The following is a 13,488-nucleotide window of genomic DNA, read 5'->3' on the forward strand; positions in this document are numbered from 1 at the left end:
TATACATGGGTGTCCCCAAATATTTTCCAAGGGGATAAACTCTAAAGCAATATAACATATGGGTATATATACTGAATGAATAAAGACATAAATGTGTTTTTCATTTTACATGGGGCAAAACTTGCGAAGAAAATATACAAATTGAACTTTGCTGATAGCACAGGTATTCAGCCCCGTAAGTCAGCATTTGGTGGAAGCACCTTCTGCAGTACTTACTGTTGTGAGTCTTCTGATACATCTCTACCACCTTTACACAGTTGGATGATGTAACTTTTGCTCATTCTTCATGGCAAAATTGCAAATTCTGACAGGCTTATTGGAGACTGTTGATGGACTACAATCTTCAAGTCTCGTCATAACTTTTTCATTGGATTCAAGCGAGGATTTTGATTGGGTCACTTCAGGACCTCCCGATAGTACTGCGGTAAGTCTCCGGATTTACAACGCTAAAATTAGGGGTTCGATTCCCCTCGGTGGGCTCAGCAGATAGCCCGATGTGGCTTTGCTATAAGAAAACGCACATATACACACTTCAAGACATTCACTGAAATCACTCCAGTGCAACTCGGCCTTGAGATTCGGGTCATTGTCCTGCTGAAATGTAAATTTTCGACCCTGTTTTAAATTCTTGATTGACTCAAGCAGGTTGTATTCTTGGATTCGCCTGGGCTTTGAATCATTCATTTGTCCTCACTCCTGACTAGCTGCCCATTCCCTTCTGATGAGAAGCATCCCTATAACATGATGTTGCCAACACCATGCTTGAAAGTTGGGATAGTTTTGATTAGTTGATGTGCTGTGATGGGCTTGTGCCAAACGTACTGCTTTGAATTTAGACCAAAATGCTTAATTCGTGTCTCGTCTGACCACAAAAAGGTTCTGCCACATGTCTGCAGTATTATTTACATGCTTTGTCACAAACTCCATTCGAGGTTTAATTTTTTTTCAGTAATAACTTCTTTCTTGCCACTCGCTCATACAGGTCAGTTTTTTAGCTTTCTCAGTTTGGAGTAGATTCTAACGATACATTCCCACATGAAAGTTTCATGATTACAAGCTCAGACAGCAACAAAATGTGAAAACTTTGCAGAGGAGTTTAATACAAGGCATTGTTCACACACACGTGTATATACCAGGTCTGATTAAAAAGTTCTGAGACTTCTTCTGTTACAGGTGCCAGTGCAGAGGCAGTGAGCTTCATTGAGGTGTGTACAAAGTACAAATAGTGATCTACCCCACGAAAAAGCCATTTCTCCAGACCTTATACTCGAGTTGCGAAAAACGTGTTTAAAGACAGACATATTTCTTGGCCCTGTTGTAATACAAATGGAGAGAAAAGAAGAGCAACGTGATTGCATCAAGTTTTGTGTGAAAAATGGTGAAGGAGGAACAGAAATCCTCGAAATGCTAAGAACTGCCTTTGGTGATGACTGCTTAAGTAAGGCTATCGTTTATCAGTGGGTAAAACGCTTCCAAGATGGCCGGGAATCGGTCAAAGATGACCCACGTTCTGGGCGACCATCGACATCGTCCACTGATGAAACGGTTGATAAGATGAAAGACAGTTAACCAGGCCTTTTATAAAGAGGTTTTAATTCGCTTAAGGGAGAATGTTAGAAGAAACAGCCGCAAGCTGTGAGAGAAAGGTCACTGGTTTCTTCATCATGACAAAGCGCCTTCACATACTGCTGTGTCTGTTCAGGAATCTTTGGCAGAAAAAAAACACTCCCGTGATGCCACACTCCCAGTATTCTCCCGATAAAGTTGAAAGGAAAGAGATTTGATGACATTCCAATCATCAATAATAATGTGAAAGCAGAACTTAGTAGCATAACAGTTGCAGACTTCCAGCATTGCTTCCGATAATGGCAGGAACATTGGAACAAGTGTGTATCAGCTGCGGGAGATTACTTTGAAGGAGATAGCATATAATATTGATGTATGTACATTATTCTTCGGAATAAATATGAAGTCTTAGATGTTTTTGATCATACCTCGTACTCTAGGTTCAGGACAATTTCAATGTTCAAGTAACATGGCAACAAATACCTTTGTTGATATATAAAGCTTAAGAACATAGATTAATGAGATTGTTTTGAGAAACCAAAAAATGTATTTGAGTTGAACAATAGGTCTGAAAACGGTTTTTATTAACCATTGAATTGCTGACTTGTGATACAGTTCACTAAAGCAGGGTCCAAATATTGCATTATACGAAGTAATTTTAGGTTTTTGCCTGTCACAAACTTCGTTTAAAAATCTAACAAAAATAATAATAGAGTAAAAGGAAGAGTTTAATCCTTCATTTTCATACGTATGAGAAGTAAAATACACTATAATATTCTTCTTGTTAACAAAACCGAATTATGTACAGATTGATTTTTAGATCTAATTAGATATACTCTATAGTAATTTCAATAATAATAGAAATAGAAGAAAGTTATAACATTTCATAGTTTTCCTAGGATTTGGTTTGGTTCGATTTGTTTTGAATTTCGCGCAAAGCTACTCTCGGGCTATCTGCGCTAGCCGTCTCTGATTTAGTTGTGTAAGACTAGAGGGAAGGCAGCTAGTCATCACCACCCACTGCGTCACATTGATCGTCACATTATATCATCCCCACGGCTGAAAGGGCAAGCATGTTTGGTGTAACGGGGATTCGAACCCACGACCCTCGGATTATGAGTGGAGTACCTAAATCACCTGGCCATGCCGTGCCAGTTTTCCTAGAAGACATATATAGGAAAATTCTTGTCTGGCACATTATTGTGATAATGTTGTGCAGTAATATAATCATGAGCTGACTGACAATACATAATTTCTGGTAATCCTATTTTTGCGTCATTTGGGTTGGAATTTCTTGCAAACTGAGCGATTTCTTAAATAAATTAGTTAAAGGGCCAATATATTAACAACATATTTTTGTATATTACTTGTTATTTTGCTATGATAGTCAAGTGCATAGGTTTATGACTAGCCTACATGTCGTAAACTAGTCGAATATTGGAAGATATTATTAGGATTACGACCGAAAATATTAGTAATAGCAAGGCTCCCTAACTGATGGATCAATGTATTTTAATCATTATAACTACTTATTACATTACTTTGCATATTAAAATAATTGAATTAATTAATTACAAGGTAAATGTTTTGTTACGGTTTGTACAAGTAGTTTGGCTTGATTATAAGCTGCTAGTAACGAATATTTTAATAATACAGTCTGTCACTTCAATATCAAAAGGCACGAGATTCAAATATCTGTTTGTAGCATAATGGTAGACATTCTTAAGTGTCATATTTTACATAACGCTTATACAAGTACGCATTTTTGTAACTTTAGAACTTGTTTCCCTATAATATAATGTTTTCAAAATATTGCATCACACATTCACTGCGTTAAATGGTACAGAGCACAACAGTCTGTTACCGTGGCAATAAACTCATAATGTTACAATAACCTGCTATGCAGTGAACTAAATCGTGTTTTCACAATGTGTGCTGAGTAGACATTGCAATGCGAATATAAGAACTTGTTAATTGTTATACATTAAATACAGTATATCCCAAAGTTCGCCAAATCCAGAGCTCAAATTGCTGGGTTTGTACTTGGTTCTATTTGTATATCGTGTCAGAGAACGACAGAACAAGACATATTATCTGTTTCATATCTAAATTTTTAAGATTTTCCTCATTTTTTGGTTTTGGTTTGTTTTGAAGTTTGCGCAATGCTACACGAGGGCTATCTGCGCTAGTTGTCCCTAATTTAGCAGTGTAAGACTACGGAGAAGGTAGTTAGTTATCACCACCCACCGCCAACTCTTGGGCTACTCTTTTACCAACGAATAGTGGATTTGACCGTCACATTATAACGCCCCCACGGCTGAAAAGCGAGCATGTTTGGTGCAACAAGGATTCGAACGTGTGACCCTCAGATCACGAGTCGAGTGCCTTAATCACCTGGCCATACCGGGCATACACAGAAGGAAAGCTTCTTTGTTTCAGTATGTTTTAGCATTTTATTTAAATTATAGTGCACGGCTCCCAAAAACAAAAACGAAAAATCTGCGCTATACTTCTAACTGGTTAATGTAACCGAACGAGTGCTATGAATTGGATCTATATATTTTGTATTTCATATACTAATTCCAGGAACATGAAATTATTTTTTATGTTTTATACTCGACCAAATTAGTTTCCTTTCTTTTATTTGCAATTCGTCGTAGTTATATTAGTTCCATAATAAGACATCATTATTTGTTTCTCTTGTAAGTGAACATTTTCGAACCAGTCAGCATCAACGGATTTTAATTATCTTCAATTACGAATAAAAGTTAACATGTCATTGGTTTGTTGTGTTGATAAACAGTAATACCCACATTCAGTATTGCTTCGCGCAATTGTTATACTTTATTGTCGTCCCTAATTTAGCTGTGTGAGACTACAAGGAAGGCAGCTAATCATCACCACCCACCGCCAATTTTTTTATCAACGAATTGTAGAACTGACCGTCACTTAAACGCCACTACGGCTGAAAGGATGAACATGTTTGGTGTACATTTTTTTGGACTTCGTGGTGTGATATCAAAATATTGCGAATTTATTATACACGAGCTAGCACAAAGTCGTTATTACAAAATATTCGATTTTTCAATACGTATTCTCTTTTGTTAAAAAACAAAGATTCTAACTGCATATTTAAAGTAGTTTGTGAATTTGTATGAGAATACGTAAGAAAAAAATAAGCGTAGTTGAATACTGAAAGGCTATAATAGAATATTCTTATATCCTGTTATACATCTGTGAACGGATGGCGGCGCTGTGAGATAGAATGTGCAAAACAGGAAATGTTCACAGCTTTTCAGATGTCATATATATTTTTCAGTTGACTGAACAATACAGATACTACTAATTTCGTATATCTTTGTATTTTAAGTATTGTTTATTAGTTTGTTTTTGTCAAACGGATAAGTTGTATAAGACGACTGAGCAGATAGCCTTTGTGGCTTTGCTAAAAGAAAAAACACAAACACACAGTATAAGACGAACAAATATACAGCCTGCCAGAATGAATGATCCTCATTTTCATAGATGCGGTTTCGTCTAGACCTATATCTATACTTTAACTTCATTTTCATACTCATAGGTTTCTGCATGAAGTACGATATTTCTATTCCCTTATGTATTTTTTAATAACAAAATTCACATCGAAGGTCTTTATATAGTTTTCTTGTATATGGTTTTACCCAATAGGTACTACTTTGTTTTTATGATTTCTCAATAAATCAGTTTTCAACAGCCCCCTTCAATGTTGAACTGTTAGGTGAAAAGTTAGGCTTAGAAATATTTTCTTAATTTGTTTGCGTGATTTCATATATTGTTGTTAGTCATTTGCAGGGAACGTTTAAAATTCATTTTCAGTTGAGTATGTACAATGCCGTTTAGCATGGTTTTTCATTAATACTTTATTACATGAGAAATATTCAGCGTCATCGTACTTAATCTCTCTCTTCAACTGCATAACATGACCACGTAGAATTTATAATATTAACGACTTGATATTAAAGTATTAGATTTCAAGCTTAAAATCAGCTGACTTTAGGGTAAATTTAAATGTGATGACAAATTTGTTTGACAATTTCTTTAGACCCTAACGGTACAAGTCAACTAAGGTGGCGTTGTCACTGCTGACCAATTTATTAGGAACGCCTCTCACACTCATTAGCTCAATACTAGTCGTTTGATCTCTTAAGCGATTCCTCACTATTATTAAGTCAGAAATATATTATTAATACATTTAATGCACAAGACAATAGACAAGAGCAAGAATATGTAAGACTTAAACAGAAGCAAGATGGAAGTTGCTCGTGTGTGTTTATGTTTTTCTTACAGCAAAGCTACACAGGGCTATCTGCTGAGTCTACCGCAGAGATGCGAACTATTTCAAAATATTAACCGTAATGATTGTAGACAGAGCCCTTTCACAGTTTTAGTCATTTTAGAATTGCAAGAAACAAGACAATTTAGTGAACGAGGCCTCTTTTTTTTTCCATCTTGTGAATGATCGCATTGGTGTTTCTATGCGGCTGAGAAAACGAAAAATACCCATCTACGCGAGCGCTGATTGGCTGACAATCACTGATAACGTAACTATGGATTACCCCACGTACCCAGCATGGAGATGCACCGCGCTCAAACTATTGTTAGACGTCGGAGATATAAATATTTTTCTATTATTTCAAGCAAAAACATGATTATCGCAAGTAGCCATTTGGACTATGTCTTTTATTTATTATCAAAATTTATTTGTCTCACTAGAAATTTTCTTTTCACCTCTTTCAAGCCCTGGGGGAACAATTTATCACTTTATTGTGTAGGCCTATATAATATATAATAATTTGGGAGTTGCAACAAGTCGTAATATTTGTCTGTATGAGCGTATAGCCGTAATGTATACACCAAAATTGTAATGATTACGCTCAAATCGTAATGGTTAACATCTCTGCTCCCGAGGGGAATCGAACCCCTGATTTTAGCGTTGTAAGTCCTTAGACTTACTGCTGTACCAGCGGGAGGAAATTGCGCGTCTAATAAGAATGTATTTATTTTTAAAAAAATATGAATGGTTAATCGGTCATTTTTTATCAGAATGTATTTATACATTGTACAATCAAAAAGGAAAATGTTTTTCGCAATGGTAAGATGCCGCTTCCAACTGGCGAAGGACCTAGAAACGTTACTGTTGTACTGTTTTTAAACTACAACAGACTGTATCCTAGTTGAATGATTCCATCAGTAGTTATTAGGATACAATTATCTTCAACCACATTTCATAGAAGGGAAATTACAAAAATGTAACATTGAAGTTGACAATCAATTGGAATCTAATTTTCAAGACGAAACAACTGAATGTGTCTTCAATAGAGTTTTATAAGCTGTCGGAAATGGTTGGCTGAAAATGTCCGACGTCGTTGAGGGATCACTATATACGATAAAAAATGTGAAGTGCAAGAGGCACCTCAGGTGCTTTATAATGGTATGAGGAATATTCTTGAAATATTGATTCTTTTGAAAGTGTGAAGAATATTCAGAATTTCTGAATGTTATTTGAGACCAAGCCCCTTTCATCAGTAATGTTGAATTGTAACGCCAGCGATACAAAGTTCTTCCAATATGATACTTTACTAATCCACAGTGGTTATGTAGCCCAAAATTGTGGCCCGACATGGCCAGGTGGTTAGGGCACTCGACTCTAATCCGAGGGTCACGGTTTTGAATCCCCGTCACACCAAACATGTTCGCCCTTTCAGCTGTAGGGGCGTTATAATGTTACTGTCAAACCCACTATTCGTTGGTAAAACAGTAGCTAAAGAGTTAGCGGTGGGTGGTGATGACTACATACCTTCCCTCTAGTCTTACCTTGCTAAATTAGGGGCATCTAGCGCAGATAGTCCTCGTATAGCAAGAAAACACATATGCACCATTTCAGAAAAATCTGAGGGAGAGCAACGTTAAATCTTAATTTATACTTCATACATGGCACGTTTTGGAGTTCATACATCAACTGTAATAACTATATAAGAGCCAGAAGGTTATGAGAAATAACAAGAGAAAAAATGTAAATATTTTAATTTTGTATATATTAACATTAGTAGTTACCCATAAATATAGCTCATTAACCAGACATTTTACATTTTTGAAAAAAAAAAGGGCTCTACTGGTGCTACTGTAAAGGAACACAAGAGACTATAGAGTATATAAATCCAAAAACAATATTTTGTAAATGTGAAAATAGAATAGATATATAAAACTTTTTTGACTATTCAAACACATCGTTCTTTAAATATTCATAGAGAACTCTGTAGAATAATGCATTTTTCTACACTGTTTTATAATTTTCACACAAAAATACATGGTTTTAAAGTGACAGGTAACGAGCGAATCAAACCCTTTAACACTGACTGATATTGATATATATGTACATGTATATATAAATAAGAACAACAGTTACTTCTGATAAAGATTATTTTACTATTAAATACGTCATCAAAAACAATATTTTGCTCCTGTGTTTTATTGTGGTTTGTGTAAATATGCCTATCATTCCATATGCAAAGATTAGCGAATTCTTTCAGCGACCGTTTCTAAACGTTGCGTGCAAAATGCTTGCATCATATGATGTTAATCACTATCGCGTACTTTAACTGATGACGTCATCTGCAGATTAAGGGTTAAATATGATTTCAGTATTTGGCTACGTATCATAATTAAAAAAACAGAACGCAGAGAAACCTGAGTTTTTCTTTTTGATTAGGGAAATTAAGCGTTATGTCACAAAGTATAATTTCTTGGTCTCATTTTTTTGTGGTAAATTCTAAAATTAACTTCAAGTTCAAAGAACACGTATGACCTGTTTTTTCTGAGGTAAAAGGTTAAAAAAGAACGTGTTTATTCTTATTTCATTTTTTATACATTTTGTCTTTATTATTTAAATGTTTTGTATGGAAGTTTTACTTTAATTATTTTCTTTAATTATTTTCTTTTAATATAATATATGCCATTAATTAGTATAAGAAATGTATTTTAGCATGAAAGCTACAAGTTTAATTAATATTTAGAATTTAAAAAATACACTGAATGTCAAGAAATTGCTTTTCCATTTTACAAACTAGGCGTATTTCCATAAGGTCCCCGAAAATGTCTTGTTTCAAGAATAAATAAAACTAAATTTAAAACTCATAAATACTTTTATTTCTTGCTTTTGAAATTGGTATCTCATATTATTTTACAGCCTGCAGAATAAAAATTTGTCTCGTGATTCATTGCATGTGCACGTTTTACTGACGTCACAGCAGTACAAGTTGTAACATTAAGCGTTCAATACGTAATGTTGTTTTAGTGTCTGCTGACTGACATCACATTACTGTACAGTAGGGTGAGTGGTTAAAACAGGTGACCTCTCCTGACTGTTTTAGGCCATCTTTCGGGGAAATAAGAAGTTGTAAAATATTCTATTTGAGAAGTTTAATATCATGAAGAAACTTCTTTAGGTCAACACAGGAGTACGATAGAGCAATATGATATAAATAAACATCCAGACCCGCTTATTGTTCATGCTGATATTCCTTATTATTATTGAATTTCATATATCCGAAAAACAAATAACAGTTAAAACTTGTGTACTTGAGAAAGATCGCACCAGTGATACAAATGTTGTATCTGTTCTAAACACAAATGTTACTTACTGTAAAAGCTGTAACTTGTAATAAAATATACTTAATTAGTAAATACACTCATAATGAAATTATTACAAATATTCTCTAAATTTTGGTTTTTAAGATGAAAATATGAAGTGATATTTTTAAAATATCAAATATAGCAATTACTGTTGATATAATAAGATAAAAGTTATTAAAATATTAGCTTGTAATCAACTTTTTATTTTCATATTTTACTTCTAGAGGTTGCTGAAATTATTCCATAAGTATAAAAGCCTAACACTTTCAACAAATATATTCTGTGAACAGTTGTGCAGTCTTAAATTGTTTTATAATGGATCATTCTGTTATGAACCACTCACTAATTAACCATTCTATGATGAACATGACGGAACTTACTCCAACTACAGCCACTTTTCTTCAAGCTCTAGTCACTACTATGATGATGCATCATGTCCACAATCATACATCTTCAAGGGCATCTGCAACTCTGCCTTCAACTTCAAAGTATAATGATTCCCTACACAATTATTCTCATTCTCAATTAAAAGTACCACCTGCTTTAACAAATGTAAGTGATCACAATAATGAATATGGACACCACTACAGGTCTACTATTAACCTATCAAGTCCAATTCAGTCTCCAGAACTTGAAGATTCTACACAAATTCATCATAGTGACTTTCAGTCTCATGAGTCAGCCAGTTTACTAGACTTAAATAACCATAAAAAGGGAGATGACCATCATTATGATCCCATAACTACTTCTACAAGTGAACCTCAGTTTTCTGAACATGGTGAATCTCTACCTAATCAAGATGACCATTCTCAATCCCAGACATCTGCTAATTTAACACACTTAAATTACTACAATCAAGACCATGACCACCATTATAATTTTCCAACCACTTCTACAAGAAGTGGTGATATTCCTCAACATGACCATCATGATCATTCTCAACCTCAGGCAGTTGTTTCAACTGCTTTGCCAAAAGTAAATCATCACAACAAGGAACATGAACATCATTATAACCTTCAAACTATATCTCCAATACCAGCTCAGTTTCCTGAAAATGGTGATTCCCTGCTTATTCACAATGGCCAAGCTCAGTCTGAGACATTTAATACAGTGACAGAAATAAATATCCACAATCAAAAGCATGGTAACCATCGTGAATTTCCAGTGGCATCCACAAAATTAACCCAATTTCTTGACCACACTGATTCTACAAATGACCACCAACATGGACATCACCAGTCTCAAGAAGTTGTGTCTTCAACTTTAATGCACATAAATGATTACCACAAAAAGTATAACCATCACAATGAATTTGTAGCAGTCTCTTCTACTCAAGAAAATCTGTCTGAACATGATGATTTTGGTCATTCTCACCATGTTAAGTCGCAGCAACAAATGGATATGTCTCCTGCTATACCAAATATAAATGATCACTCTCTGCATGGTCATCATAGTACTTCAGTACATGCTCATGCTGATCATGAAAGTGGTAATCATGTAGGACATAGCATGCAGGTAATGTAATGTAACATTTGCAGTATTTGTTTCAATATAATTGTGAATTAGCAAATATTATTAATTTAACAAATAGATAAGTTGAATTGTAGTTTACATTTCTATCTGGTAAAATAATCTACTCTCTATCTTCACCTCGAAATGTGTAATAGACTATGACACTTGTTATAGTTCTTACTTATCTATGAAAGTACAATATGCACAGGTGGTATATCCAAGATTGGCCCAAAAACATGAATCTTTCCAATTTCAACTACTACAGAAATATTCCTGTTTTAGAAGATATATATTTTATGATGTGTATTTTATGCTCTTATAAGAGTAAGCTGTTAGACAGTTATATAAAATGTCTAGGAGAAAGAAGCCTAGATGACTAAAATGCTTACAAGAAGTCTATGTAATAGTATTTGATTTGTCATAAATTTTTAAAAAGTAAATAACATGAACTGAAAAAGTAACATGTGATTTTGAAAATACTTAAATTTTTATTACAGAATTTGTTTCATAGTAATCCTACTTGTAGTGTGAGACATTGTCATGAGGGAAATATTTGTATATAATATACAATATCTTTATTGTTTTAGATAATGCTCGCTATGTTATAAATAATTATTTAGATAAATATTTTACATGATGAATCAAATGCATTCCTTGAAGCTTGCATTTTTTCTCACAAAGTTATTTAGATAGTTCTTTAATGTATTGGTGCTCATGTATTTTATTTATCTAATCTATCTAAAATATTTTATCTTATTGTTTAACCAAACTACATTATATGTTTTATTTTATTACTTAGCTATATTAATTTTTTATCCAGATGTATTTCACAAGCAATGTGGAAGTGACAATCCTCTTCAAACAATGGCATGTGACAACAGTAGCTGGTAGGCGAAGTTTCTACATTACTTAACTTTTTATTATATTTTCTTGTAGTTTGATATTTTAAAATTTTGAAATATGCTAATAGACAACAAAATCACTCACAAATGTTTTAAAATACTAAAGTGCATGATGTATAACAATAAATATACAGTTAAACTCATAAAGAAGCATACTACCTTTTTCAGATTTCTGTTGAAGAAAAAAAAACACTTTAAGCAACTAATAAAGTTGCTTTATAATACATCATTATCTTATGAACCATCTCATAATGTATCTGCTACCTCAGTTATCACTACAATTTGTTTCAATCCAATAAGTAATTAAAAAAGATTAGTCCATGCCAAAAGGACGAGTCTGACTAGGACAACTAAAACTCATAACTGTGATCTCTAATATGGATTAAAATATAGATTCACATTAAACAAAGTAATCAAAATGTTATTTTACGATTTCTCCATCAATGATAATGTCAATTAATGATAAAAAATAAAACTAGTTGAACAACTTAAAAACGTTTTCACAAATACTATGTTTACACATCTTCATTTTTATTCCAGAAACTCATGATGTAAAAGAATGTACAATGTTTCCTTGTTTCAAAACAAATTTCTTTAAATTTTTGATTTTATTTTATTTGAAAGTGTTAAACTTGGAAACCCTTAATTAATTGATTGAATTTTATATAGAATTACTTTAAATTTGTTTTATCAAAAAAATAGTAATGCAAACTTTACAGACTTGAATAGGTTAATTATAATAATGCATTCAAATATATATGAAATATTTTCTAATTCAGCATTTTATTCATACTGTGTACAGAGCCTGTTTAGCAGTTTGTTTAAATACTGGCTTAATTAATAACATATAACACTACTGGATCTAATACCATACAGGATATTATTTCAATGTATTCTGCCTACTCAGTATAGAAATGAAAATCAAAACCTTGTACAATATTTCAGAACATTAACTTGTTAATATCAATGCATGTTAGCCAAACTAGTTGGTTTGATTTGAGGAACATTTGAAATGTAGTTATTTCTTCTTTATTAAAAATAGAAAACTAAGAATTTATAGCTGCTACTAGGTGCAATTTATATATATATGAATTAATAGTTTTGTTTCATTTTATACTATGTACATTTGATTGTGTTTGAATTTCAGGGTTTTAATTATTAAAATTATAACAATTATGAAAGCGGTAAGTTTGCATAAATTTGAAATTGAGTTATTAAAAAGAAACTAAAGACTTATCACTAAATCAAATTATCTCTTGATAAAAACAGGCATGTTTATTAGTGTTTTGCAGGAATTAAACAGAACAAATCACAGTCTCTTTTTCTTAATTCACTGAAGTTCCAATGAAATATTTTGATAGGTTTGATTGGATCAGCTATTGGCATATTTATTTTGGCAATGGTTTATGAGGGCCTAAAGTTCTTGAGAGAATATTTGTATAAAAAAAATGCTTCATCAATTCAATATGCCACTGTTGCTGTTACAAGTCAAAGTGGATCTCCTGTCACAGAATTCCAGAAAGTAACAAGGTAAGCATTACTTAATGTAAGCCCTCATACCATCAGGGTTTCTTCATTTCTTTCATGATTGGAATGGATAGCTTTACTTTCTAATCTTATTTGTTTATTACTTTAAAACTGATGCTTAGAACTATTAACTAAGGAACAATCTTTCGTATAAAATAGCACAGATAAAACTAAAGTAGCATGATACTACATAAACTCTTTATAGAGCTATTGTCACAGCAACAAGCAATTAGAAACATTGATGCCTAAAACTGATGTTACAGTGTTGGTATGTTTCCACTAATATATAAAAATATAGGACACCAGGAAA

General features: G+C 33.1%; 1 protein-coding gene across 4 annotated transcripts in view; it reads left to right on the plus strand.

The window, feature by feature from the left end:
* LOC143226261 (uncharacterized) overlaps nucleotides 1–13,488 on the plus strand; it is a 37,595-nt gene that overhangs the window by 19,241 nt on the left and 4,866 nt on the right. For all 4 annotated transcript variants that reach the window (XM_076457020.1, XM_076457017.1, XM_076457022.1 and 1 more), the window contains exons 2-4: nucleotides 9,462–10,752; nucleotides 11,570–11,636; nucleotides 13,013–13,181. In XM_076457020.1, the coding sequence (XP_076313135.1) occupies nucleotides 9,553–10,752; nucleotides 11,570–11,636; nucleotides 13,013–13,181 (1,436 nt within the window). In that variant the 5' untranslated portion in view covers nucleotides 9,462–9,552. The remainder of the gene's footprint in view (nucleotides 1–9,461; nucleotides 10,753–11,569; nucleotides 11,637–13,012; nucleotides 13,182–13,488) is intronic.

Source organism: Tachypleus tridentatus, chromosome 1 (genome assembly GCF_004210375.1).
Source record: "Tachypleus tridentatus isolate NWPU-2018 chromosome 1, ASM421037v1, whole genome shotgun sequence".
Classification (NCBI taxonomy): Eukaryota; Metazoa; Arthropoda; class Merostomata; order Xiphosura; family Limulidae; genus Tachypleus; species Tachypleus tridentatus.